This window comes from Magnolia sinica, chromosome 8 (genome assembly GCF_029962835.1).
Source record: "Magnolia sinica isolate HGM2019 chromosome 8, MsV1, whole genome shotgun sequence".
Taxonomy (NCBI): Eukaryota; Viridiplantae; Streptophyta; class Magnoliopsida; order Magnoliales; family Magnoliaceae; genus Magnolia; species Magnolia sinica.
The window spans coordinates 6,532,039-6,557,685 of NC_080580.1; the positions used below are offsets into that span (position 1 = coordinate 6,532,039).

Here is a 25,647-nt window from a genome sequence, read left to right on the forward strand (position 1 = left end):
ACCTTTACAGACAGGGTCGGCCAATGGCCACAAGTTTCACCTTATGGAGTGAAGTGTGCAAACCAGTTAGTGAAGGCAGAGCTAGTAGTAAGAGTTGAAGAGCATGAACACTGCTCTTCTAGGGAAGTTTTGTGGAGATTTATGATGAAGGCGGAGCTAATACTAAGAGATGAAGAGCATGAATACTGCTCTTCCAGGGAAGTTCTGTGGAGATTTAGGGTGGAGGATAGCCTTCGGAATAGGATTATATTTTGCCAATTTGGGGTGGAAACAGGATGGTGGCTCAATAAGGCCTCTTCAAAGCTTCGGGTACTTGGAAGGCAATTTTCAAAATCATTGAGCTTTCAAGAAGGAAATTGTGTTTAGTGTGGAGAATAGTACGTGCATTCTGTTTTAGAAAGATGTTTGGTGTTCAAACAGGCCCTTTGTGAGATTGACCCTTGTTTGGCTTATGTAGCAGTCAACAGAAAGGTTATTAACACTTGATGCATTTCCATCTTGGGGACCAAGTGGTTTGGGGCCTCATTGAGAACTGAAGGAATTTATTTAGTCACATAAAGGTCCACCCATGATCATTGCCTTTGATTGGTTAGTGGGTAAGAACAGAGTGCTGATAGCTGACAACCTTCAGAAAAGACATTAACATCACAAATGTAAGCATATTGTGCCTTTGGGATGCTGTGTCAATGAGTCACTAAATTATGCATTGCATCTTCACCAGGGCAGCTGGGGGCATTTCCTCAACCTCTTCCAATGTAGTTGGGTAATTTGTCCCTTGATTGAGCTGTTCTTTTACGGTTGGCATGGGGAGAAGAGCATGGCAAAAGAGGAGAATCTTGTGGAGACTATAATGCAGGGGCATTTTCACATTGGGCTCAAGTGGGGTGGCCTGTGGGATGCGGGGGCACACTCGGGGTGGGCGGCCCGTGGAACCCATGTGATTTGGGGCATGTGTGAGGCGGGTAGCTTGTGTGAAGCGGAACCCATGAATTTGGGGCCCACGAGGAGGGTTCAGCCGAGGACTAACCCATGAATGTGGGGCTTGGGTTATGAGATAAAGGGACTAATTCGCCATGCTCTATCAGTTCGAGCTTTTAGAGCAAGTGGTTAATTGTCCTGCATTAGACTATCTTCTCGCCGGCCCATGGTCTATTTGGTCCAAATTGAGTAATGTATGCTTTTGCAATTGTCAATTTTGCCCATACGAGGTCTTCAATAAGGCCAAGTTGAATGTGGTTGCCCGGGCATTGATGCTCAAGCCTTTTGCATGCAATTTTTCATTCTTGTTTGCCTACTCTCTCGCAATTTTGCAGGGTGTAAATTCCCCATCAATGCCATCTTCTTTTTTAATAAAATTGAGCGAAACATGTGTAGCTTCGACACATGAAAATCATTAACTCTGCCAACAGGACCATGCCAACATAAAAGCAAGAAATTAAAGTCGATCGTACAATAATAATATGAATACATCAAGTAGTCCAAGAACTTACTGTAAAATATTAAAGAAATTTGTATACACTTTTTATACATTATAAATATTAAAGATAGGGGGCCCATTTCCACAGGCCCAAGGGCATCGTCTAAAAAGGGCCCTATCATTAAGGGTATAACATAATCCAGCAAATCAGCTAACACCATGGCTAGAGTCCAGTTCAATGCACCGATTATGTGCACCTTTTGAACTTCTGCAGTAGAGGTACAAAGTGTACATTCTTTCTTCTAGCAAACATGATATCTTTTTACCTATCAAGTGCTCTTGTCTTAATTTTCCATAGTTAATAGTAAATACGATGCTCAATTGAGATTTATCTGTAAAGGTTATACATAATGTATGAAGTGGACACAAGTATATTGACATCAGATGCAAGGTCGGAGTAGTTTCATGAGCAAGTACTCTGATTCTTAAAAGAAACAAAAAATTAATGATGACGGAGGATATAGCAAGTCTTCCTCCCCTGTTTCTGGTAATCATCATTCCCCTTCACTCCCTCTCCCCTCGATCAGGGGAAAAGAGTTGACTTGAAGGGGGAGTTATCCCTCAATGCAGAATCAACTATTCCTTGCAAATGAAGAAAATGAGTGGCATTCTTTTAGAAAGATCTATTTTACTTGATTGCGCTCAGGGTAGAGGTATCATGCTATGCCAATGCTAGTACGAGGTATCATCCATATTATCAATGCCAAATGAAGGTCATTTTAGAATTCAAACATATGTAGTAGAAAGATATAGAACAAATAGAATCCTATAGTTGCATAGCACTACGTCACTTTAAAATATTAAAGTAGATATAGAATGTTTAGGAGCATGCTAAAACCTTATAGTTACATACTACAGTCACAAAGTTCATGCAACGTTATCCATCTTATATTTATTTAAATTTTGAACCAACTAAAAACATAAGAAGAGATGACCTCTTCCATCAACAATGCGGCGTTTTATGAGACGCCCATCACCAAGCATATCCCGCACCTGTCAACATGTATCCTGAGAATTAGAAGAAAATACATCTCTACCAAGAGGAAAATATACAGTAACTATGCATATCTATCTATTTGATTGATTATGTGCACATTTATATCTATTTTCCCCGGAATCTGGTTTACAGTCTTGAGGTAATAAAGGTATTATTTTGAGAAAAAGGTAAGCATAGGGGGACACCAAGAAGAATTGTGCTGATATGGTAAGGAGGTGTCAGATGCAGTATATCGATGCAATCTATTTCTCCTAATTCTCAAGTGCACAGAAGCGGGCTAAAATATGAAAATAACAGGTGGGTTCACATCAAATTTGCAGAACCTTGGAAATTGTCCTTATCTTCTCAATGACTTAGTTGACAGGCCAAACATTTCATTTCATTGTGCATGGAGCAGTGAATGAGATTGCAGACAACTTCGCTACGGAGAGTGTCAGTTGATCTCTTCTCTGTATTGGGAACGTTTTCCCTCCTATTTCAGGTATTTCAATTTTCTTTATTTTGAAAACAAAAAAGGGAAATGGGTTTTCGGAAATTAAACCAACATTTATCCCTAAATGACATTTTATAACTCACTGGGATCATCTTTTTTTTTCTTTGTTCTTTTTCTTCTTCTCCTTTTTTTTCCGGGGGGGGGGGGGGACACAAAACTCAGCAGCCACAGACACAAAACTCAGCAGCCACGGCATATTTCAGGTCTTCCACAATCAATTCCATCTGTAATCACCCCTGGTTTTGCCAGCTTGTCCATCAGAGAGTTCCTTGGGATCTTCATAAACTGATCCATTACAACACTCATGTTGATCCATTAAAAATGCTCGAGGCTAATTGGCATTCAACTTGGAAGGCAGTTTTTTTTTTTTTTTTTTTTTTTTTGAAAGGTGGAAAAGGTGAAATTTTGTTCAATTTTTCTTGTGGAATATTTTCCCTGATCTTCGAATGGGTGGTCTCATAATGGGCTGGGATGAATATTCATAATCATTGCATCATGTGAAGAAGAGAAAGCAAGCACAGGTATTTTCTGGCTAGTGGTTACCAATGTTTTAAATATCGATATCAGCCGATATATGCCACGATATGTCTTGTATCCCACCTGTGCGATACGAAACGCACAAGTAGTGCCGATATATCCCACATGTTCGATCCGATGAGCATTTTCAATTTTCGATCCCTTTTTTGTTGAAATTATGTTAAATCGGTGTCAAATGGTAACAAATCCATTGGTTCTTCATGTTTTGCATGAAAAATCAAGCATGTAAGAGGGTCATTAGACTGACTTGTTAAGTCCTTGTCAATTTTCTGAAAATAAAATTTATTTTTAAATTAAAAAATGAAATTTCCCTTCATCCAGCTGTCAATTGAGACTAATTTCGAAGTATTAAGAAGTGTTTGATGAAATGATCATCACATATACTTATGCATTCAATTTGAATATAGTTGCATTAGTTCAGTCAATGTATAGCTTAGGACCCTATACAAAGGAAACCTATTATGTTGACTTCTTTTTTGAGATGTTATGATTTAAAGTGTGTATTAAGGTCATTTTTAACAATCCCTAAAATTTCATTGAAAAATTCAACCATTTTCCCAATGGTTTCCAATATTTTCCAAAAAGTGCAGTAAATTAGGGTCGATACAAACGATATATCTCTTGCGATAACCGATACGTATCTGCATCCCAAGGATGCGACACATAACGCAATACCGATATTTCGAACACTGGTGGTTACAAGACATGAAATTAAACTCCCTTCATGGGCACCATCCTGCAATGATGCTGACTCATTGACCTTTAATAGTCAAGTGTCATAAGTTGTAGGAATGTTCATACAGTATTCATCAGTGCAAATATTCTCATAGCTTGAAACCCAGTACCGACAATAGAACAATTCCAATCGCAAAGATGTACTTTAAGGAACTAAAGTTCTAATACACAATGAGGACAATGCATACCTGAATAAAGTGGACTAACTCCACTTCAAACTGAATCTCTTCAAAACCATCAACCACTGGCATGAAAGGGGACTGAGTTAAGTAAAGACTGCTAACGTATATTATTGCCTTCTCCCCTCGTGCCATTGTTCCTATTCCCATCTCAAGCCCTTTAGGTACCTAAACTAAAAATAAACAATAACAAACATCAAAATGGAAATAAAAGAAACCACACATATGGGTTACAAGTAGAACTTCATAAAGTTGCAATACACGAACATACAATCTAATCCGAATAATATTTCAATGCCTATGGCTTTCCAGGAACAAAGAAATTGGGATACTTCACTATTACCAACCTCAGCTTTCCCAAAGGTAAAGAAAAACGGTTCTCCTTCTGTGTGGGAAAGAATCACTTTTCCATCGCCTGTCTTTGCTGTAACCCTGAAAAGAACAATACATCTGTTAAAAGAACCATTTAAAAGTAAAGTTTCAGGACTGTAGATCATTCAAGATTTTCTTCTTCTTTTTTCCTTCTTCTTCTTCTTCTTTTTTTTTTTTTTTTTTTTGAGAATTAAATATGTTTTCTGAGAGGAAGAAAACAGAACATATCAAGGATGGAGTCGGAGAACATAATTGCTGCCGGATCCCTTTTTTTAAATGACATGATATACATAAAGTCTCCGAGGACACAAATACAAGTTATTCAAGATTAGGATCTACTAACTCATCAAAATAGATAATTTCACATGCATGTGTAATTGTAATAAACCAATTGGCCAAAGACGATAGAAATATGTAAGCGTCCCACAATGCTCCAGTTTTCACACTTGTAACTTCATTCCCTGCTGAGTCGTGCTGTACTTACACTCATAATGTCATCTCTTGCTAAGTCATGCCATTCTTTTCTTTTCCTGTTTGTTTATCAGTAACTGGTTATTTTCTTTTTAATCAGTAAAAAGAGAATTTATTAAGAAGGTGAAGCCAGAAAACGACAACATCCCTCAAAGGACCACCACCACTCCCAACATTAAGGGATGACTGCCCACTAAAATCTTCCCTCCTAAAACAAACCCCTTTAGGGAAAATACCGAAGAAACAACTCTAGACCTTACCTTCTCAATACGGAGATAACATTAGATGATCTATTTTGAAATGTTCAATTGCACCGCTGCTTCCAAATTACGGAACAGATCACTGCCAAGAAGGTTTGCCTCCAAAGAAACCATCTTATAAAGAGATGTTCCACAGCTTCCATATTTCTTAGACAGACACATGATGCACCCATTCATGATTATGTCTAATCAACTATCTATCATCAGGATCTTGGCGTGACAGCTGCCCAACCATACACTATTATCCTTGGGGGATGTGTGGAAGGACCAATTACAAGATGACAGCTTGTTCAATTCTCTCAAGTCTCACCCCTCATGTGCACATAACAAGATTTGACTGAAGAGCCACTTGATGGTTCCCACTTCCACACTCTGATATCCCTTCATCCCAGCAACCACCACGTTTTCCCACCTCCATAAGTGAAACAAAGTCATTCCTCATGTTTCTTCTAAAGATTGGCATCCATACCCACTGACACCCTTCCCAACAGACATGCTTATTAATTCTCACATATTTAGATAAAACCATGTAGAGAATCTAACTCCATGCTTAGTGGCCTTTCACAACACAGAATCTTCCCAGAATCTGATCCCTGGGCTATCTCCAACTTTTCTAATTTGATGTATCAAATGACTAAATTCTTGATGTTAAGGATCGCTTTGCACACCCCAAGCCACAATACCTCATGATCGCTCAACTGGACCATGATACCTTCTGGTTACTAATTTATTACTGAAACATGAATTCGTGATAACGGTTAACTATCATCATCATCATCTAATTCTTATCCCAATTAGTTGGGGTCAGCTACACGAATCCTGTTCCGCCATTGAAATGTCATATCGAAGGAAAATATATCAGTAATGGTGAAAATGTATCGTGTCGAAATGAACACGTGTAGAAGCTATAATTGTAAACCAAGATCAAGTCTGTGGAAGCATTGGGACCCACAGTACTTTGTCATTGTGAATGTTATCTTGGAAGTTTTTTTTTCTAAATAGTTAGAGAGGATCTAAACATGATTGGTTGGCTCTCATCAATGCCCATAAAAGTTATAGAATCCATACCTATTCTGAAGCATGATGCAACAAATTGCATTTTACAGAAGGAATTAAATGTAACAGCAGGTTGAGAAGAATAAGTACTTAACCATAGTTTTACTTCATACGGTTCCCTTGGTGATTCCCACCCTTGCCCTTCATTTATTATCTGTCCAAGAAAAAAGATAAATATGATAATGCTTGAAGTACATTTAGAAACAGAGCAGTTATTGTCGCTGCTCATGTAGCAACAGGAGTCATTTAACCATATTGCAGTACCTTCTTCAAAACTCCTAAATCTTCGCTGATGACCTGAAAGCCAGAGAAGCAAAGCCAGTTTATAATTACAAGAGGTTGAACACACCTGAATGACAAATTCTAATATGGGGAGAAAATATTTTTGTCATGGATGATATCATCAATGTAAGCCTGGCGGAACTCACAGATGAAACCAAGATCACCGTACGTCTATCATTATATGGGAACAGTTGTTAAGAACTTAAGAAGGTATGTGAGCCATAAACAACAAACTGATTCGTTATCAAGTAGCCGAGAAAAAACAAAATAATTCTAAAGATGAAGGAAAGGTGATGTTATGTTTGGTTGCACCAAATTTCATGAACTATGATGAAATTTTGAACCGAAATAGACTAACTAAGCATGAAATTTCATAACATTTGGCACAACCAAACGCACCCTATACTGAAAGATTGAAAAGCAAAACACAAAACACAGTGCAAAACCAATGAGCTTGATAGCTGGAGGCCTTCAATAATGTTGATAATTCATGGCCTTCAGCCATAAAAAGAGCCTTATGATTTACTTGACAGAAATTATTGAACCTGAATACATCTACAATATATTTATGCAATAGGAAAGATCAATGGCCACATGTCAGATATATAATATTCCTTGCCTTGACTTTAAAGAAATCTATCAGCTCAATCTCAAAATGAAGTTCATCACGTTCGGGGAAACCTTCCGGAACTGCAACTGGACAATCAACCTCACCGTAGTGTAGCTCAGGCTTCATCTTGAACTGAAACAAGGAAAGACAAACAAAACAACAAAAATATCAAATAGAGAAGCAGACAGTTTCCTTTTGTTAAAACTAATCACACTAGTAAAGACTTTTAAGGGGAAAAAAACACTAGTGAAGTCCCAAACCTTCCCAATAGCAATTCATGCTCAATTTTGCAACAGCTTCAACGCTCATAGCGGAGAATTAGTTAGCCATGAATCATGGGCCTCAGCGAAGATACTGATGCATAGGACCTCAAACATGTATGCCTCATGCTTTTATGATCTATATGGTTGATCTGATGGGCTCCACTGTGAACAGCAATGCCAAAATCTTCCAGAGTGGAAGATCCTAAACCTTTTATCTTAGTTTGACCTGCTCATCAGTTCTCATTAAATGTCGGCTGTTTGATGCAGGACCATCAGATCATCAAAAGGTTGGATAGTGAACCCAGTTGATGGCTGATTGAATATAATACCCATCAGTCCCCGTAGAAGATCAGAGCAAGCCAATGGTCCTGATTGAAGATCAGGCCAGTCTAAGGGTCAAGGTTGAAGATCTGGAACAAACCAGGGGTCCACATAAAGAGCTGGACCACACCAACAGTCCAGATGGAAGATTTGGACCAAATCAAGAGTCTGGTGGGACTGTGGGACCCACAAATCCAATTGGTAGCCAGATTTATGTACTGATTGGACTGTGGAATACACATGTCAGACCATGTACTTTTTTAAACATATCAGGTAAAAGAGGGGTTTTGTACAGCTGTACAGCCCCATATAGTTGTCAGTAGAAAATAGAAATTGAAAGGGATTTGGATTCCTTGACAGTTTCCTTAGCTTATTTCCAGCTGTTATTGTTAATATATTTTGATGTGTGTAAGCAGGTTGTCAAATGTTTGCCAAGCAATCATAAGAATTCCTGTTTGGATTTTCAAGAAAACAAGATGTGTAAATCCAACCCCAAATAGTTGGGGCAAGGCTGCGATGATGACAGTGATGATAAACACTAAGAATGAAAGTAAGCATATCTCCATTGGATCAAATAAATGGAATAGAACCATCTTGTTGATATGGATGAACATCGTTAAGCTATCAAGGATGGATTTTTGTAGATGCAACAGCAATCCAATAACTCAGGATTGATTTATGCCATGAGAAAAACAAGTTCTGCACAAGAAGATGCAGATAGATATCTTAGAAAAAGAATTCAAGAAAAATAAATATAGAATGCAGGAAAGTTCTCCAGAATGTAGAAGTACTCATATCAAAGAGCTCGTAGTTGTAGTAATGCTGTTAACTAGAATTGGTCAATGTCTTTTATATCATCATGGTAATGCCAGTATCATCAGCATGTCATCATCAACAACACCACCATCACCATCATCATCTCAGCTTCAACCAGCCATTCAAGGTCTGCTTCTAAAAGTTATACACACCGGCCACAGCTCACGTGGTAGACTGAGTGAAGATAACCTTGTTTCAACACTGAGTTCTTGATATCGACTCCCAAGTGGGGTGTGGCTAACAGTAGGGTGTGTGCTAACATGCTAACCAATTTTATTTTTTATTTTTTATTTTTTTTAAGGTCTGCTTCTAAAGGTTATATTGCAAAAAATTTACAATCAACTGCCTATCAGACGAGATAGTAATTCAATAACATCTGGTAAAACCACTCTTTACCAAAACGCAATTTATCAGCCTATGGAGTTTTGGAGGATATACCATTGCCACTTCACCCTTCAACATGGTAGGAATTCCTTCACACAGTCCCAATATCATCTTGCTTTTCCCCAGGACATATTTTATGGGATTACCTTTGCCTGGGACACAAAATAAATGTGCAAACAATCAAATTAGCTCCATCGCCAACTTAAATGAATTGAAGTTTTCCTTATAGATGGGTCTTACTGACTAAATCTTTATGATATATGGGTCTTAAATCATGAGTTTCTCTAACAGAGAGGCCGGAAAGGTGATCACAATTCCCTCCTTGTCAGAGCATCACTGACAAGACTTTCATATAATAAATCCAAGAAGGTGAGGTCCAGCCACTCATATGAGGCAATCCTCCAAATCATATTAGAAGATAGGAACACCAAGCACAGAACATAAGTAAAAAAATATATTCTACATCCAAGTAAAATTACAGTCAAAAAGATAATTTTTCATGTGCCTAGAGCAGATGGACTATAAGATACAGGACATTCATCAAAATAAAATAAAAGATACAGGACATTTGAAAAAAGAAGAAGAACAAGAAGAAGAAGAGGATGAAGAAGAAAATAGAGGAGCATGAGCTATTAAAACTTCGTCACTAAAATAATAACGAAAATGTAGGATGGAGAAACATATATCATTAGGTCTACAATTTCATTACACAATATGCAAATGTAGCTCGAAAATTCTTACAGAGAACAGACCAAAGACCATTTATTCTCAGTGGCCACTGAATATACTTTGCAAGAAGCTATAGAACCAATGGAGCACAACCACTCATAGAATCAACTGTTGGTAGTGAATTTGCAAACAGCACAAGAGGCTACCATGCCCAGCAACAGATTGATATACTTTGAGTCAATGCACACCTGTTGAATCAGATATGCTGGGTTCTGTTAATGAATTCTTTGATAGTGGGTGCCTGTCAACAGAAATGGGGTGTTCTTTTATCACTCTGATTCCAAAAAGTTAAGTGGCTGAGAGTCCGAAAGACTTTGGGCCCATTAGCTTGATCCGTTGTGTATACAAGATCATGTCTAAAATTCTCAGTCAAAGATTTAGGGTAGTTCTCCCTAAAGTTATCTCTGTACCAAAGCGCCTTCATTGTGGGTAGGCAAATCCTCGACACAGTGCATTGATAGTGCACGAATATCTGGACTCTTATCATTGGGGTGGTAAGGTAATCAATGTATCCTTTGTATATTAGATTTGGAGAAGACCTACGGCTTTGTAGACTGGTCCTCCCTTGACTATATGTTGGGTAGTATTGGTTGAGGGGCTAAATGGTGATTGTGGATCAAAGTACGTGTCTCTTCGGCCAGGTTTTCAGTTTTAGTCAACGGCTCCCCTTTTGGGTTCTTCCATGCTTCTAGGGGTCTTTGGCAAGGAGATCCTCTCCTCTCACCTTTTTTGTTTTTTGGTAGTTTCTGAAGCCCTCAATAGGATGTTGGGTAGGGGCCAATTAGTGGGTTTGTTCCGGGACTTTCAGATCATATGTGTTCATTACCGGGTCAATCACCTGCAATTTGCTGATGATACCCTTATTTTCTATGAGGCCGAAGATTCCATGGTAGATAATCTCTGAAAAATCATTAGGTGCATTGAGGCGCTTCTGGTTGGTAATTTGGCCAAAAGAAAACTTTTGGGAGGTCATCTATCCGAGGAAATAGCTCGTTTTGCTGGGATTTTTGGGTGTCAAGCTGGATCTTTTCCTTCCTCCTATTGGGCTTTGCCTCTATGTAGTAATGGCAAGCCTACTAAATATCTTTAGGAATCGGTGTTTGAGCGTATGGAAGGAAGCTTTCGCCGTGGAAGAGCAAGTTCCTTTACCTGGGGGGCAGAATCACCTTGGTCAAGGTGTCCCTTTTGAACCTTCCCCTCAACCTGTGCCCTCAGTCCTTCAGAGGATTGGTAAATTTCGTAAAGATTTTCCATAGAGGGGGGGTGTATTCGCAGTTTGGAAGAGGCGAATTTTGTGCTTCGGGGGAAATGGGTCTACAGGCTTTGCAGGGAGGAAGGTAGCTGGTGGAGATATGTCATGGTAGGAAAATATGGTCCCAACAACAAAGGATGGTGAATTAAGGAATCCTCCCTCTATCGAGCTTCCTCTATTTGGAAAGCTGTAGCTCAGATGGCCTGTCTTGTGTTTTCAGGTCTGGGCTTTGCAGTTGGGGATGGTTCGAGGATCAGGTTTTGGGAGGACACTTGACTTGGTGTGGTGATTCTCCACTCCAAGTCTGTTTTCCCGCTTTGGCTCACCTTTATCATGTTCCTAATATCTCAATGGCCAGTTGTTTTTTGGATGATGGTAATAGGGGTACCTGGATTCCTCCTTGTCATCATAATTTATCAAATTCTGAGTTTGATGATTTGGCGATGCTCCTTTCCCGGCTGCAGGGCCTTTCCCCATCATTGGGTATTGTTGATTCTTGGGTGGCTGATTGATAAGTCTGGGTTGTTGCTGGTGAAGTCCTCCTACAGCATGTTGAGCAGCTCGGGAATCCTGCTGCTAGTTTCCATACAGACCATGTTTGGTTGTATGGTGCTCCCTTGAAGGTGGCAGCTTTCACCAGACTCGCGGGTAGGAACCGCATCCTTATTGTCGACAATCTCCACAAGAGGGCCTTGGTTCTTCCGAATGTTTGCTTGCTTTGTCTTGGAGATGAGGAATTGGTGGACCATCTGTTTTATCCACTGCCCTTTCATCTCTAAAGTTTGGCATGAGGCCCTCTCCTGGTTCGATATATCCTAGGTGAGCCTTTTTCGGTCTTGGCACGCTGCTAGGATTGGGAGGAGAAATGTGTCTCGGTGGAACCTTGCTCTTCTAGCTGTTCTTATTGGGTGATTTAGGGAGAAAGAAGTAACCGCTGTTTTCACAACTTAAGTGGTTCGATCAGGGGGGTTGTTTATCGGGTCCATTTGTATATCAGGGATTGGGATCCCAAGGGGTTGCCTTTGCAATTTTCTTTTTCTCTTTCTCTTTTGTTTTTTTTCCTGCTGCTTCTGTTTTTCTTTGCTGCGTTTGTGGCTTTTAATAAATTGCATTATCTTTCAAAGAATAAAAATAAAAAATCTGTCAAAATATGAAACCCATGTATAGCGCCTACTCATGAACGTGTGCATGAACACAGAGATCAATATGATATATAAACACGGAGGAATGGAAGGAGAAAGACATCAATTGCTCTAGCACTATTTATGTAACTGATGTATCCAGGCAACACATCGAGCCAATCCATTTTAAAGGGGCCAAAGGGTGGACCACACATGTCATTAAATTGGAGGACCAGATTGACATCCGAATTATCTGAATGACCCATATTGCTAACCAGATGCGCTGTGGGGGCCACAGATCCAATTGCATGTTATTTCCCTCAACATATCCTATATTTACACCAACCTTTTTTTTAATGACGTCAGGGTGTCCCCGCCCCATTTTGAGGCAAGACTATTCCCTGCGGATGCACGCAATCACCCACAAACCATGTGCATCAAGTAATCCCGAGGAGGCAAATCAAACTCACGTCTGTGGGGAGAACACCCAGGATGCTGCCATTCACCCAAACCCCATGCAGGTTATATTTACAGCAACTATGGTCCATTCCCAGCAGCACATTTAAACCAAAAGTTACTTTGGAAGTATTCATGGCCAAATGTAGCGTGAATCCTCCATACAACCATATTAGTTACCCTTTGAAAGAAGATAGAATCAACCATAGTTGTTTGCCCTTTTTACATGCAGTAGAAGCTATTTGCAGAAAGGATCAGTAGCCAGTTGACATATTTAGGAAGTTTACAGCAACCATATGGCCATAAAGAACCATTTGGCTGTGTATATACTATACAGCCCATTATCGAGGTGGATATGCAATCTTTTGGCAATAGTTGTTCTCTACACTTATCTCTTCATTTTGAAGATTCTTTATACAAGTTTTTAGAGATTTCTGCTTGTAATAGAAACATAAAATCTGGAATATTCTAGAAGGCTGTAGACAGCCTAAAAAAGGACTTGCATCCCCAAACGCATGATAATGATGAATTCTTTACCTGAAATAAAGCTCTATTTTGTTGTCCGGTTCCTGTGATGGGAATTTCTGGGTAAGATGTCCTGCCTCTAATGGCATTAGTGTTTTAAATAGCTACGCTATGCAGCGTAGCATAGCCTTAACGCTATGTAGCTCATGAAAATAGCTTAAGTCACATTTAGCCTACGCTACATGATAATTTGCATACACTACATGCTACATGCCGCTCGCATGATGTTGTCAATGATTTGTTACCTTTTTCCATTTCCATAAATTTTAAAAAAAAAAAAAAAAAAGTTAACCATTTTAATGCTTTTAGTAAAATAATATAAATAACAATATTAAATCAATTTCATTGCTCTTTATTTACCTTTAATACTTAATCAATGCCCTTTCCTAATACTTTAGGTTGCACTTTGTTGCACCAAATATCATGAAATTTTGTTAAATTTCATTGTTAATCAGTCTAATTTCGTATAAAATATCATGACATTGGTGCAACCAAGCACCTTCATTAAAAATCTAGAAGTTGCATGTAGCTTACGCTACACACTATGTAGCTTATGCCTCACGCTTCAAAGGGGTGAACGCTATGCTACCCACCATTTGCTATTTAAAATACTGAATGGCATGCCTCACTAGATAACTCTTATGTGGTGAGACTGTATTTGAACTGTCAATCTTACTCTTTATGTTTCATTTGTGTGAACTGCTTCAAAGTTCATTGGGATTCTCCATGGCATGTGCAGTTACAGGTTTATGCTTATTTGGATCTTCCTACAGCAATAATCTATATATCCTAACGGGTGACAGGAGAGCATCAGGACCTTATAAAGTTGGAAGAAAATTATGCTACTTAATTACTATAGACTATCTTGCATGATGGTGAGTTGTGGAAAAGAGGGCCCTGTTTTTAAGGAGACGATGTTTTGCTCGAAAGAATTAAACTTAGTTCCATGGATAAGACCTGAGGTCAAGTTTTTTATTTTCCTTTCCTTCTTTTTTTTGACGCACCAGAAAATTTTCATTCAGATGATAGTGTTACAGTGGCAACACAGATCTGCATGTGAATAATGAAAAAACTAGCTAATTTTGTGGCACTTCTTAAGTACTAATGAATGAATGGCCGTGGGAGTTGTCCACCAAAAAAACAGAAATTCGAGGCCATTATCACTAAGGAAACAACTCAATTTCTTAAGTTCTCCACAGGCAGAATAAGTTGCAGAAAATGAGAGTTGGACTATACAGAATAGAAGTTTGGATCCAGTTTCTTTAAATTTCAAACATGAAAACTGAGAGATCCTAAGTGATGTATTTAAGGCTCAAGTGGCAATTTGACATGAAACTGAGTAATTCCATGATATAGGAACAGTAAAAAGAGAGATTTAAAAAAACAAAACACACAACCCCTGTCCCATTTTCTTACCCTTCAGGAGAAAATGAAAGCATACATCATTTTTGACCAACAAGACATAATAATCAAATCAGAATAGGATACATACTGAACAATGGACTATATAGAATAGGATACATACTGAACAATGGACTATATTCTGAACATAATCACAAGTACTTGAATGGATGGAATCAAGTACCTACCTCCATGTTCCGGTCTTGTAGATTCAACAATAACTCCATCCAGTGTTCGAGTTGTGCAATGAAATATAACCTGAAAACCATGACGCTTGATTCAAAGTGTTTACCTGGAATTCCCTTCATTTCATGCATCCCAGAGAACCAAGCAACAGAACAAAAACAGTATGTTCTAACATTATAGGACAACATTTCCATTCAAATCATTTCCAATCACTATAGTTCAAGTTGGAAATGAATGGAAATCAATCAAAATATGCTCTAGCAAACACCACAATCACAAATAAAGTAAATTTAACAATAGATGGAACTGTGTCCGAACTGTGAACTGTCTAAGTTAGAGGATAAAAATAATCACAAAGAAAAGATGGCCATCCACCATTTAAGCCCAATGGCCATCCAGATCCTTCATCCAGAGCTAAGAAGAAAATTAGAACAAAATAAGAAAAAAGAAAAAGAAATATACAACATTGCTCTCTCTTGATAAACACTACCAGATGTATAACATTGCTCTCTCTTGATAAACACTACCAGATGTAGCCTCCAGGACTGGCAGTTCCTAAAAGCATGTCCTGTTCAATGAATAGAGGGAAGTAGGACTTACGTACTCCATCTTAGAACCATATTAACCATGTTAAGTCAAAATGAGCCATTTCTATATGACAATCAACAGATAGCATCAGACCACTCTGCATATCAACCCGTGATTTATTTCCATCATCTCCTAAGCACCCTGAGCATGCTTGTTATGAATTTTTACATTGAATATGCTCTTGGGTTTTAAACATATCACATGTCCATAACCAGGCAAAATCAGCTTGGGATACTCCTGCTAATCGTGGAACCAGTTAATGGTTTACAACCCAAAGTAGCCTTATTTTTTCATGGCCATTGTCTCATTTTTGTCTTATCTCATTAATTGATCATCCAATGCCCATCAAGAAAATGTGTAGACACCAGTAATGTTCAGTCTAGGATATCCATGCCGTAGTAGCATAATCACTAATCAACAGAAGCATCTCATAATCGCTAATCAAAACGGTCAATGCCAATAAATGAGTAGATAAGCCTGCCAATCAGCTCTATTGTTGTCAGCTGCCATGTAACTTCAAATATTTGCTAGAGAAAAATTGCATAAACAAGCAGATGCAGCAGCTGCAAATCAAATGCAAACAACAGTCATCAAACTTCAAGAACCAACCACAAATGTCACAATGGCTGTTAATTCAGACGAAAAGTACATGTTGATAATGACTGAATTTTTATTATCCACTGCTAGTTATTGAGGAAATGAAGACTACATAATGAAAGCTACATCAGAACTTGAACATCTAGCATGGAGAAACAACCATACAACAAGGAAAGATGCAATTTCTTCATTTCATTCTTGGTCAAGCGCCTATAATGCAGAGTATAGAAGAAACTCGAAAATTCTGCTGTTGGTCACTCAGAAACTCAAAAAGATTCTGAGGAACTTTATGTGAGAAGGTAAGAGCGAAAAGAGGCAAACCCACTTAATTGATCCAAAAAAACAGAGAGGAAGGGGGGCCATTGTTTTGGGCTGAATTTAGCTTTGGGTTTTGGTTTTTCAGTTTGTTTTTTGCTGCTTTTTCTAGTCCGTTGGTGTCGCTGCTTCTTTTTTTTTTAACTCCAACACTTGTTGCTGCCCAAGTTAGGCTGAGGGGCAAGGGGGTGACAAGGGGCTGGGTGAATTTTGGTTCAGAGTTTGAAAAGGAATTAATATGGGCAATGACTTAAGAATATGGGAAAGAACTCAAAAAAAGAAGTAATAGCTGGAGGTCGATAAAGGCGGCAGTGTAGAATGTATGGCTACGAGGGCCATTGGCCTAAAGTTTCAAGTTTGTATGGGGTGGTTCCATTGACAATCCTAGTCCCTCAAGTTTAGAGGTGATGTAAGAGAAGATGAAGTTTGCATCATTTTAGCTTATCCAGGCCTTGTTCATGGCATTGCACATGTGATGGAAGCCTTCTCACTTAGAGAAGCTCTATGTGCATTTTGGAGCAAGTTTAATAGATCAATTATAGAGGAAGGCGACTCGTTCAATGTCATTAAGTGGGTGAAAGAAGCAGAGTTCAAACCATGGAAATTGAGATTAATTTTAACAAAAGTGGCAAATTAAGCAGGGTCTGAACCATGCCATTCAAGTTCTGTTTTGACAAAAAGAAATCTCTCACCGCTCGGCCAAACACATCATTTACTCATGCCAAGTAAGTCTAATTTCATTTTTTAAGAGTTGGCAAAGGAGGATGTCAGCCATTTGTCTCTTTCTGATAGTAATTCTATTGTTTAATCCTTCTTTGTTAATAAGATGATCAGTATCTTCTCAAAAAATAAAAATAAAAATACAAGAAACAATAAAAACAAAAAATTCAGAAACAGACCTGGTCACCATCTTTAGGTTTCTCAGTACCCCCTCCTGACCTAATGAGAGCTTTCATCAGACTTCCAGGAGTAATATTCTTTCGCCTAATCATAAAAAAGAATGCAATCATTTTACAATGTAAATCAATTAACAACAGAAATTAAAGTTCCAACATAGGTAAGTTATTGCTAGATGTTCTTTAGTAATGAAATTGATCTATCACAACTTGCGAGTAATATCTTAAAAAATCACCAAATATATATGCTCTATTTTTAACAGAAAGGAGCATCAAAGTAATTGAATATAGCACGTGCATCTCTAATTTTGGCTGTTTTTGGTTGGTTGCAGGTTTGCAGCTATTATGATATTTCATGATTAATCAATCTAGTTTGGTGCAAAATTTCATGATATTTCGTGATTTGGTGCAACCAAACACAACCATAATTACAAAACGTACACTCATACAAGTGCAGCATGGCCCAACTTAGAGCAGTGTAGCAAATATTTAGTGATTCCATGTTAACAGACATTGAACAATGGCTGGTTTCTTGGGGAATAAGGATCATGACACTGAACCATTATTGAAGGAGTAGGATTGTCCCACCAATGCAATTCTGTGGCTATGGCCCATGCATAGTGGGGCCTAAATTCGAGAGCGGCAATTGTATAGCTTTCAAAGATGGACAGTTAACAATAAAAATCAGCAACAGTCCACATTCAAAGGGTAAAAGATAGTCAATTGGGCAGTTAGGCTTGTCCTATCAACGCAATTTCCATGCTACAGCTCATCCAAAGTGGGGCCCACAATTCAGCAACTTCTATCATTAATCATAGAGTTTGCAAATGGTTGATTAACAATAAAAGTTGGTCGGCAACACTGCGAAAAAAGGGAAGAAGTTGATAAATTGGAGCATTTACGATCGTCCATCAACCCAATTGCTGGCCTAAAACCCACCCAGCAGCTGCCATCATTCACCACCCAAGCCTTTGCAAGTGGATGATTAAAAAGTAAAATACAGCAATGGTCCAAATTCAAAGGGGAAAAAAGCTCCATCAAATTGACAGTTAGGATCATCCCGTCAACAAGACCTCCATGCTACAATCCACCCAAAATGAATCCTACAATCCAAAAGCTTCTATCATCATTTGGTATATTCTTTAAATCATCTCATTTCCTCTACTCTTAAATCACTCCAATTCTTCTATAAAACAGTTCATCAAGATAAATCACAACCATCCAATTCTGACCTAAAATAGACTGCCGAGATCAAATCCTCTGGTCACAAATCCTATAACAAAACGCATCGATAATTCATCGTTTATACGCTGTATTTTTTTTATTTTTTTTTAAGACACTTGAATTTCTCAATCACTCTTTTATATTTCCACATAAACCGATTGATAGCAACAAAAAAAGAATCGAAAATCAAATATTAAAAATCGAACAGAGAAAAAAAAAACCTCTTTTCGTCTTCGCTGGAAGATTTCTTCTGCTTGGGGACGAATTCCTGTTCTGCATTCTCATCAGCTCCCATTTTTCTCTCAATCAGATGGAAATTTTCCAAGAATTCCTCTCAAAAAAGCTCTAATTCCGTAAAAATAATCCCAAAACCTTTCTTTTTTTCTCAAAGAGTTTTGTGTTAGGTTCGTCTACTTATTTTGACTCGCCCACAGAGTATCCGCCAACTTCTTTTTTACCTTTTTTTTTCTTTTTTTTTCTTTTTTTTTTTTTTTTTAGTGTTTGAGGGGAGATTTGACATTCCAGTACCTTTTTTCAAAACTAATGCACCTTCCCTTGACCGTGGCTGGTTCGGCAGCTTGGATGGGCCCCACCCTGATGTTTATTTGATATCCACCCCCAACCACCGGGTGCATCACCGTCCTATAGGACTTAAGGGACCAAAATTCAGCTCCATCTACACTTAAGTGGACCACATGATTGGAAACAGTATAAAAGAAAATTCTTCCCCTCCAAACTATTTTCCTTTTTATGGCCGGTCTAAATGACAGACATCATTTTTATTTTGGTGTGGCATTTAGAGAAGGTTTAGAAAATACTCACCCTCCAATCTATAAGTAGTATGTTTACTAAACATACTTATCTACTTAATAAGTAGAAACTAAGATAAGATACTTAAGACATGTAGCTTATTTTAAGTAACGGATTTCATATAATCACCATGGTAGGCTTTATAAAAATAAAGGTGGACAGCTCCCTCTTAACCCTTTCCGTTGGTGTCACCAACCTAAGTCCTTTTAGATGCCACCAAATAAGTTGCTTTTTAACTTAAGTAATTAAGTTAGTTTTTTTAATTAAGTTAATTTAGTAAGCATCAATGTAAAAGTAACTTACGTGCCCATATCTACTAATCTTAATTAGTAATATTTTTTAGTTTTTTAGCTTATGACTTTTGTACTTCTCTCACGGTACAAGTCAATGGAGGCTTTGTCCCACAGTTCATATCAAAGGAGGCCCCGCATGGTGGACTATCTACATTAAAGGCGGGCCCCACATGAAGAATAACTCCATATTAATGTGTGCCCACATATGGATGGTTTATATCAAAGGTCTGTCCATAATGATAAAAAGTACAAATCCAACGCACTTCAAAATGATGGACAACCCACGTTAAAGGTGGGGCCTACATGATGGACAATCTAAATTAAAGGTGGGCTCCATATGATGGGCATTGGACATTAAAGCTAGGCCCCACATGTAACAATCCTAATTTTTTGTGACTCACTTAAGATCCTGAAAAATAAATTAATAATTTAATTTATCCTTTATTAATAAAATATAGCACTTAGCCTAGTTAGTAGGAGCACTCTCAGTAAAGGGATAGGTCAATGGATTAATTCTGCAAAAAAAAAAAAAAAAAATCTGCAGAAAACCTTAAATTTAAAAGATCAACTCTAAAAGGGAGAGAAGCCATACGAACGAGAAGCATCTATCAGTAAGTTTCAATCAAATTCCTTGTTTTACTTTTAGAATTTTGTCTAACAGACTTGGATCCGAACAATGAATGAAACGAAACAATCTTACAATCATTATTCTGATGTATAAGGAAGTTTTGATGATAAAGATTAATTTTTTAATGAGTTTTTGCAACAAGGATAAGCAACTACAAGAAATGCAATTGCCTTAGCTTAAGAAAATCCAAATCTACGGATTTTAAGTCGAAATTGTATTAGAGCCTTAAATCTTAAGTTGATCTAACAATAGATTTACCACAATGATCTTCAAATTTTATGACTAACAATAGTTTTGTTGAAAATAATTTTAAATTATTAATTTTAGATTCCAAATATTTCGGATTTGTTGGTCCTTTAGTTTTTTCAAATTCGACTATGAGAAAAACCATTAGATGAATTGAACCCAACTCTATGATCAATGGGAATCATTAGAACTAAGGAAGAAGAAGAAGAACCCTAAAATTTTTGGAAAAATAAAAAAACAAAAATCAGATTGTGTAATAGCCTGGACCTATCCGACTTTGATTGATTTTTGTCCAGAGACCAAAAATTATAATTTGTGATCTATTTCAATTGATCAACATCGAGCTTCGATCAATCGAACACATTGACTGAAGTTGACTATTTTTGCAAATTGATCTAATCCAACCAAGTTCAATGGATCGACGAGCAGGGTTCAATCAATCGAGAATGGCAAAAGGTGTGCAAATACTTTATGAGCTAAATCAGAATATCATCGATCCATGGTCGATTAAGAGCTTTCGAGCTTGCTCGATTGATTGACAGTTCCTCGCTTTGGCCCGTAACTAAATATGATAAACACTAAAGCCATATGATTAACGGCGGGCATCTTGAGTTGATAAAAGGTGAGCCCTACATAATAATATAGTTTAATTGAATTGGTTTTATGTTGGATATATAGATAGAATTTTAGAGTGAAAACTCTCAAGCGTTCAACTATTTAACAGATTCAACCTTACCACAAAAAAGCGAGTGAATCCCAACGTGTCTCATACCTATACAGTTAAGATATGAGATATGTTTGTGATGATTGCCATTATTGTCATAATTAAATTCCTATTATATTATTGTAATAACATTTCAAGATGATTCTTCTGTATTAATCCATACTATATGATTGTAAATGTGAACTGAATACATGAACATGTAAACCATTGCGATCATTAAACAATTGTTTTCTCTTGAACCAAGGGATGTATATATCGATTGATCACGTCGATGCATAGATATTGAGCATGCATTACATGCATCCATAGTGACTGTATGCACATCTTGTGCCTAGGTTCCTGGGATATTTTCCTAAATGGTTACGCTTTGTAAATTCGTTACCAAATGCCCACGATAGTGGAAGCCTACTCACAGAGTAGATATATGATTACACATGCCTATTTAAGTGGATGTTTAACAGGTACGGATTTCTCATGCTTACCTAGTGTGGATGTTTGAATGGTACAATTTTCAGGTTGATGGATATCCAACTTAAGCAAGTGGACGATCATCCAACTTGACCCGTATCTCATCACATTTCTGCATTTATGCTCATACTAAATAAACATTATTTCAATTATGTTGTGTTATCTTATATTGTGTTACGTATGAACCATGCTGGTTCACTCACTAGCATTGCCAGTTAATATTGTGAATTAATAATTGAACAAAGGTGGACGATGCAAGACGATCTAATCAGGTGCTGGAAAATGAGGTCGGGTTGGTAGATGAAACTAAAAGCCAATGGTCGTATTTGGCAAAAGACAAGCTCGCTGCATTCGACAGTTGAATTGATTATGTGATTGATTCTAAGAGTTTTAGTTTCCATTCATTTTAATTACTATTGATTTAATTAAATTTGAAATATGTTTATAGACATAACCTTATTAAACGAAGATTGATTATTTTAGTTAAATAAAGTCTCAAATGGGTGAACAACCGACTTTAATAATTTATTTTATAAATGTGAATGTTAGGGTTGAATTGTTAATAAATGAAGTGGAAACAGTTGAATATATTAATGTTATTGTGGTGACGATCTAGAATACATGTAAATTATGCCTTTTAATAATTGTATAATGAGCGGATTCATGTATATTTAGTGTACGAGTCATGGACCATAACTCAGGTATGAGGGTGCACACTTTGTATCCGAAGTGTAGGGCATGACATCACATGATGGATGACCCATATTGAGGTGGCCCTACATGATGGACAGTTCATACCAAAGGTCGACCCTTAACGATGGAGGACCCACATCCATGGTGAGCCCTACATGATAGGCAACCCACACTGAAGGTGGGGCTCACATGATGGATAGTCCACGTCAAAGGTGGGCTCCGAATGATGGGGAAATTAATAATGGTGGCCCCACATGATGGATGGTCCGTGGGACCTACATGATAGACAAACCACATCAAAGGTCGGCCCTAATGATGAGTGGCCTATATCCAAGGCAAGCTATGCATGATGAACGACCCACATCAAATGCGGAGCGGATGATCTACATTAAAGGCAATCTCCACATGATGGGCAATGGTTATTAAATGTGAGCCCCAAACCACGGACAATAACATTGATGGTGGCCCTCACTTGATGGATGACCAACATCAAAGGTGGCCCTTCATAATGAATGGCGTACATTAAAGGTCAGGACAAATTAATTAATAGCCCACATTCAAGGTGGGCCTTGTATGATGGACGACCTACATCAAAGGAGGGGCTCATACAAAGAATGGTCTACATTAAAGGTTGGCCTCATGTGATGGATAGTAGATTTGAGGGGGAACAAATAAGCTTGAGAGATAATTGCTTATAATGTTGGAAATCATGTTTTTTTCTTTTTTTTTGATTGATAAGTTATGTTTGCTTATGATTGCTTATGGCGTAGGTAGCTTATCCAAAGTAACTTACGATCCAAACGCCCTCTCAATCACAAGTTAGCCTTGTTTTTTTTTGTTTTTTTCCTTTGTCCTGAGCCTAATATAAGATTACATATTTAATGGTCGAAATGAATCTCACACAAACATCATAATAGGCTTTGTATGCTTATGATTGCTTATGGCATAGGTAGCTTATCCAACGTAACTCACTATCCAAACATCCTCTGAATCACAAGTTAGCCTCTCTTTTTTCTTTTTCTTTTTCTTTTCCTTTATCCCAAGCCTAATATAAAATTACATATTTAATGGTCGAAATGAATCTCACACAAACATGAAAATAGGCCCATGAATAATTAATGGTAGGTGTCCATAAAATTCCTTTTTTCTTTAATATAGGAGGAAACTTCTATTTTTTAGCAAATAGGAGAGGGAACACCTTGAATTTTGACAAGGGCCACCATGATGTGTATGTAAAACCCGCCATGTTCATTAGATATGCAATCCCACATTAGATCCAAACCTAAAAAATTAAGCTAACTTATGATTTAAGTGGGTCATACCAAAGGAAATAATTAGGAGATACATCCACCCCCAATCTTTTACATGTCCCACTGTGATGATTATATGAAATCCACTCTAAATATTAGATACCGCACTAGAATTTAGAGAAGTGGTCCAATAATCAGACTTATACATAATTCATGTGGTCACACCAATGAAAATAGTTTATAGGGTGAATGACACTCTTTCCTTTTTTTCAATTGTGTGATCCATGTAAATTACAAATGGAATTTAACTTTAGGCCTAGGCATAATTGACGCAGGGTTGAATGTGATAGTGTTGATCACCATCTTCCTCAAGGATAACTACTCCGAATCCAAAGAGTTTCTCTGGATTCCTCACAGAGACTCCTCAAATCCAAAAGGAAAAAAGCAAGGAAAATATAAAATAAATTTTATAAAATTCGTAATTTGATTGATTATTGAAATAAACGAGTTCACAACCCTTTAAATAAGGATATTAAGCCATGGGAGAAGTTTCAGAATCAACTTACAACTAAAACTCTTAGAAATCATGACTTACTATAAATAATAAATTTACTAATTATTGACAGCCAGGATGTCTACTAGCATGCATGGTTTTCGGCTAAAAATAAGTTATATCCTATTTGGTTGAACCATGATGTTCTCCTAATTATTCTAAGCACTTTTCATGTTGGGCACAACTCCTAGAGCCCAATACATGAAGAGTTATACTTAAACTAAAACTTACTATAAACAGTAAAAATGAAAATAAAACGAGAATTCCACCATTGATCTAAAGTACCTCGTCATACCCCAAAATCACATATATGGTATATCCAAAAGCTCATTTCGGTTTACGAGATACGTTCGTTTTAAGTTCTAATGGTCCAGATCACTTCCGCTTCCAATTGGGCCTTTTCTGATCCCTCTTGGCCATGAAACTGTCCTCAACCTGCTCTACATCAATAACAAAGATAACTTAGCAGATGATGTGGATTTCATATGAACATCACGATGGGTCCCACCTAAGCTGAGGTACTCTAATAAACTGTTGAAAATCTTTTTAAAGTGTTTGAAATATAAATAGAGACTTTTATGGGAAGATGTCCAATTTAATGAAGAATTACTCCATGAATAAATATTGCAGGTAGTGTTTATTATTAAGAAGGGAAGTTACTAAAGTATCCTTATGAATTGTTTTTCAATAAAAAGTACCAAGTAAAAAAAAAAAGAAGAAAAAGTACTAAGTAAAAAAATAAAATCAGAGCCTTCATGTATGTGCATGACATTCAACTCTAAAACACATGCACTTATCCACGAGCTAACCAAAAATATTTTTGATCAAATCACCGAATGAGCTACACATGAATTTGGATATATATTTTCCAAGGTGTACATTATTTTTAATGGTGTGACTCACCTTATAATTAGGTTGCTCTTCTTCTTCTTCTTCTTTTTTTTTTTTGGAATATCACAATGGATTCATCTATTGAAAGGGTTCCTTGTCAAACAAATATCATGTGGGCCCCATAATTTCCAAAACATACTTTGAATATTGGAAAAGTACTTTCCAAGTGTTTGGATTTGTAGAAGCACTATTCGGTAAAATGATATTTTTTGAGGATTTTTGCCATAAAAATCCCATCTGAATTCATTGTGCAACTGTGCAAAGATTACTTTTTTGGTATTGTTTGCTTAATTAGATATCAACACTTAGATTTTGGGGGTTCATTTATTTTACCAATTTCTATCAACTCCACTTAGCTCATTTTTATAAACACAAAAATACTCCTAAGCAATAGTTGTGGATGATGATCTAAACCGTTCAAAAGTATATAAGTGGCAATCCCAATCATTTCGGGATGGTAGACAGATATTTAAACCATTCATTGTTTGGTGGTTAACGTTTTAGACCATTCAAAAGTACTTAGACAACTATATGGACCATTCCATGAA

The 25,647-nt window shown here is 37.4% G+C and overlaps 1 protein-coding gene across 1 annotated transcript in view; it reads right to left on the reverse strand.

The window, feature by feature from the left end:
• LOC131252726 (peptidyl-prolyl cis-trans isomerase PASTICCINO1) overlaps window positions 1-19,032 on the reverse strand; it is a 29,106-nt gene extending 10,074 nt beyond the window's left edge. The window contains exons 1-10 of the mRNA XM_058253397.1: window positions 18,765-19,032; window positions 17,323-17,407; window positions 14,926-14,995; window positions 9,308-9,405; window positions 7,479-7,601; window positions 6,842-6,874; window positions 6,673-6,731; window positions 4,766-4,850; window positions 4,428-4,586; window positions 2,413-2,470 (exon numbers count right to left, since the gene is read on the reverse strand). Coding sequence (XP_058109380.1) covers window positions 2,413-2,470; window positions 4,428-4,586; window positions 4,766-4,850; window positions 6,673-6,731; window positions 6,842-6,874; window positions 7,479-7,601; window positions 9,308-9,405; window positions 14,926-14,995; window positions 17,323-17,407; window positions 18,765-18,838 — 844 coding nt within the window. The 5' untranslated portion in view covers window positions 18,839-19,032. The remainder of the gene's footprint in view (window positions 1-2,412; window positions 2,471-4,427; window positions 4,587-4,765; window positions 4,851-6,672; window positions 6,732-6,841; window positions 6,875-7,478; window positions 7,602-9,307; window positions 9,406-14,925; window positions 14,996-17,322; window positions 17,408-18,764) is intronic.
• Between the last annotated feature and the right edge of the window lie 6,615 nt (window positions 19,033-25,647).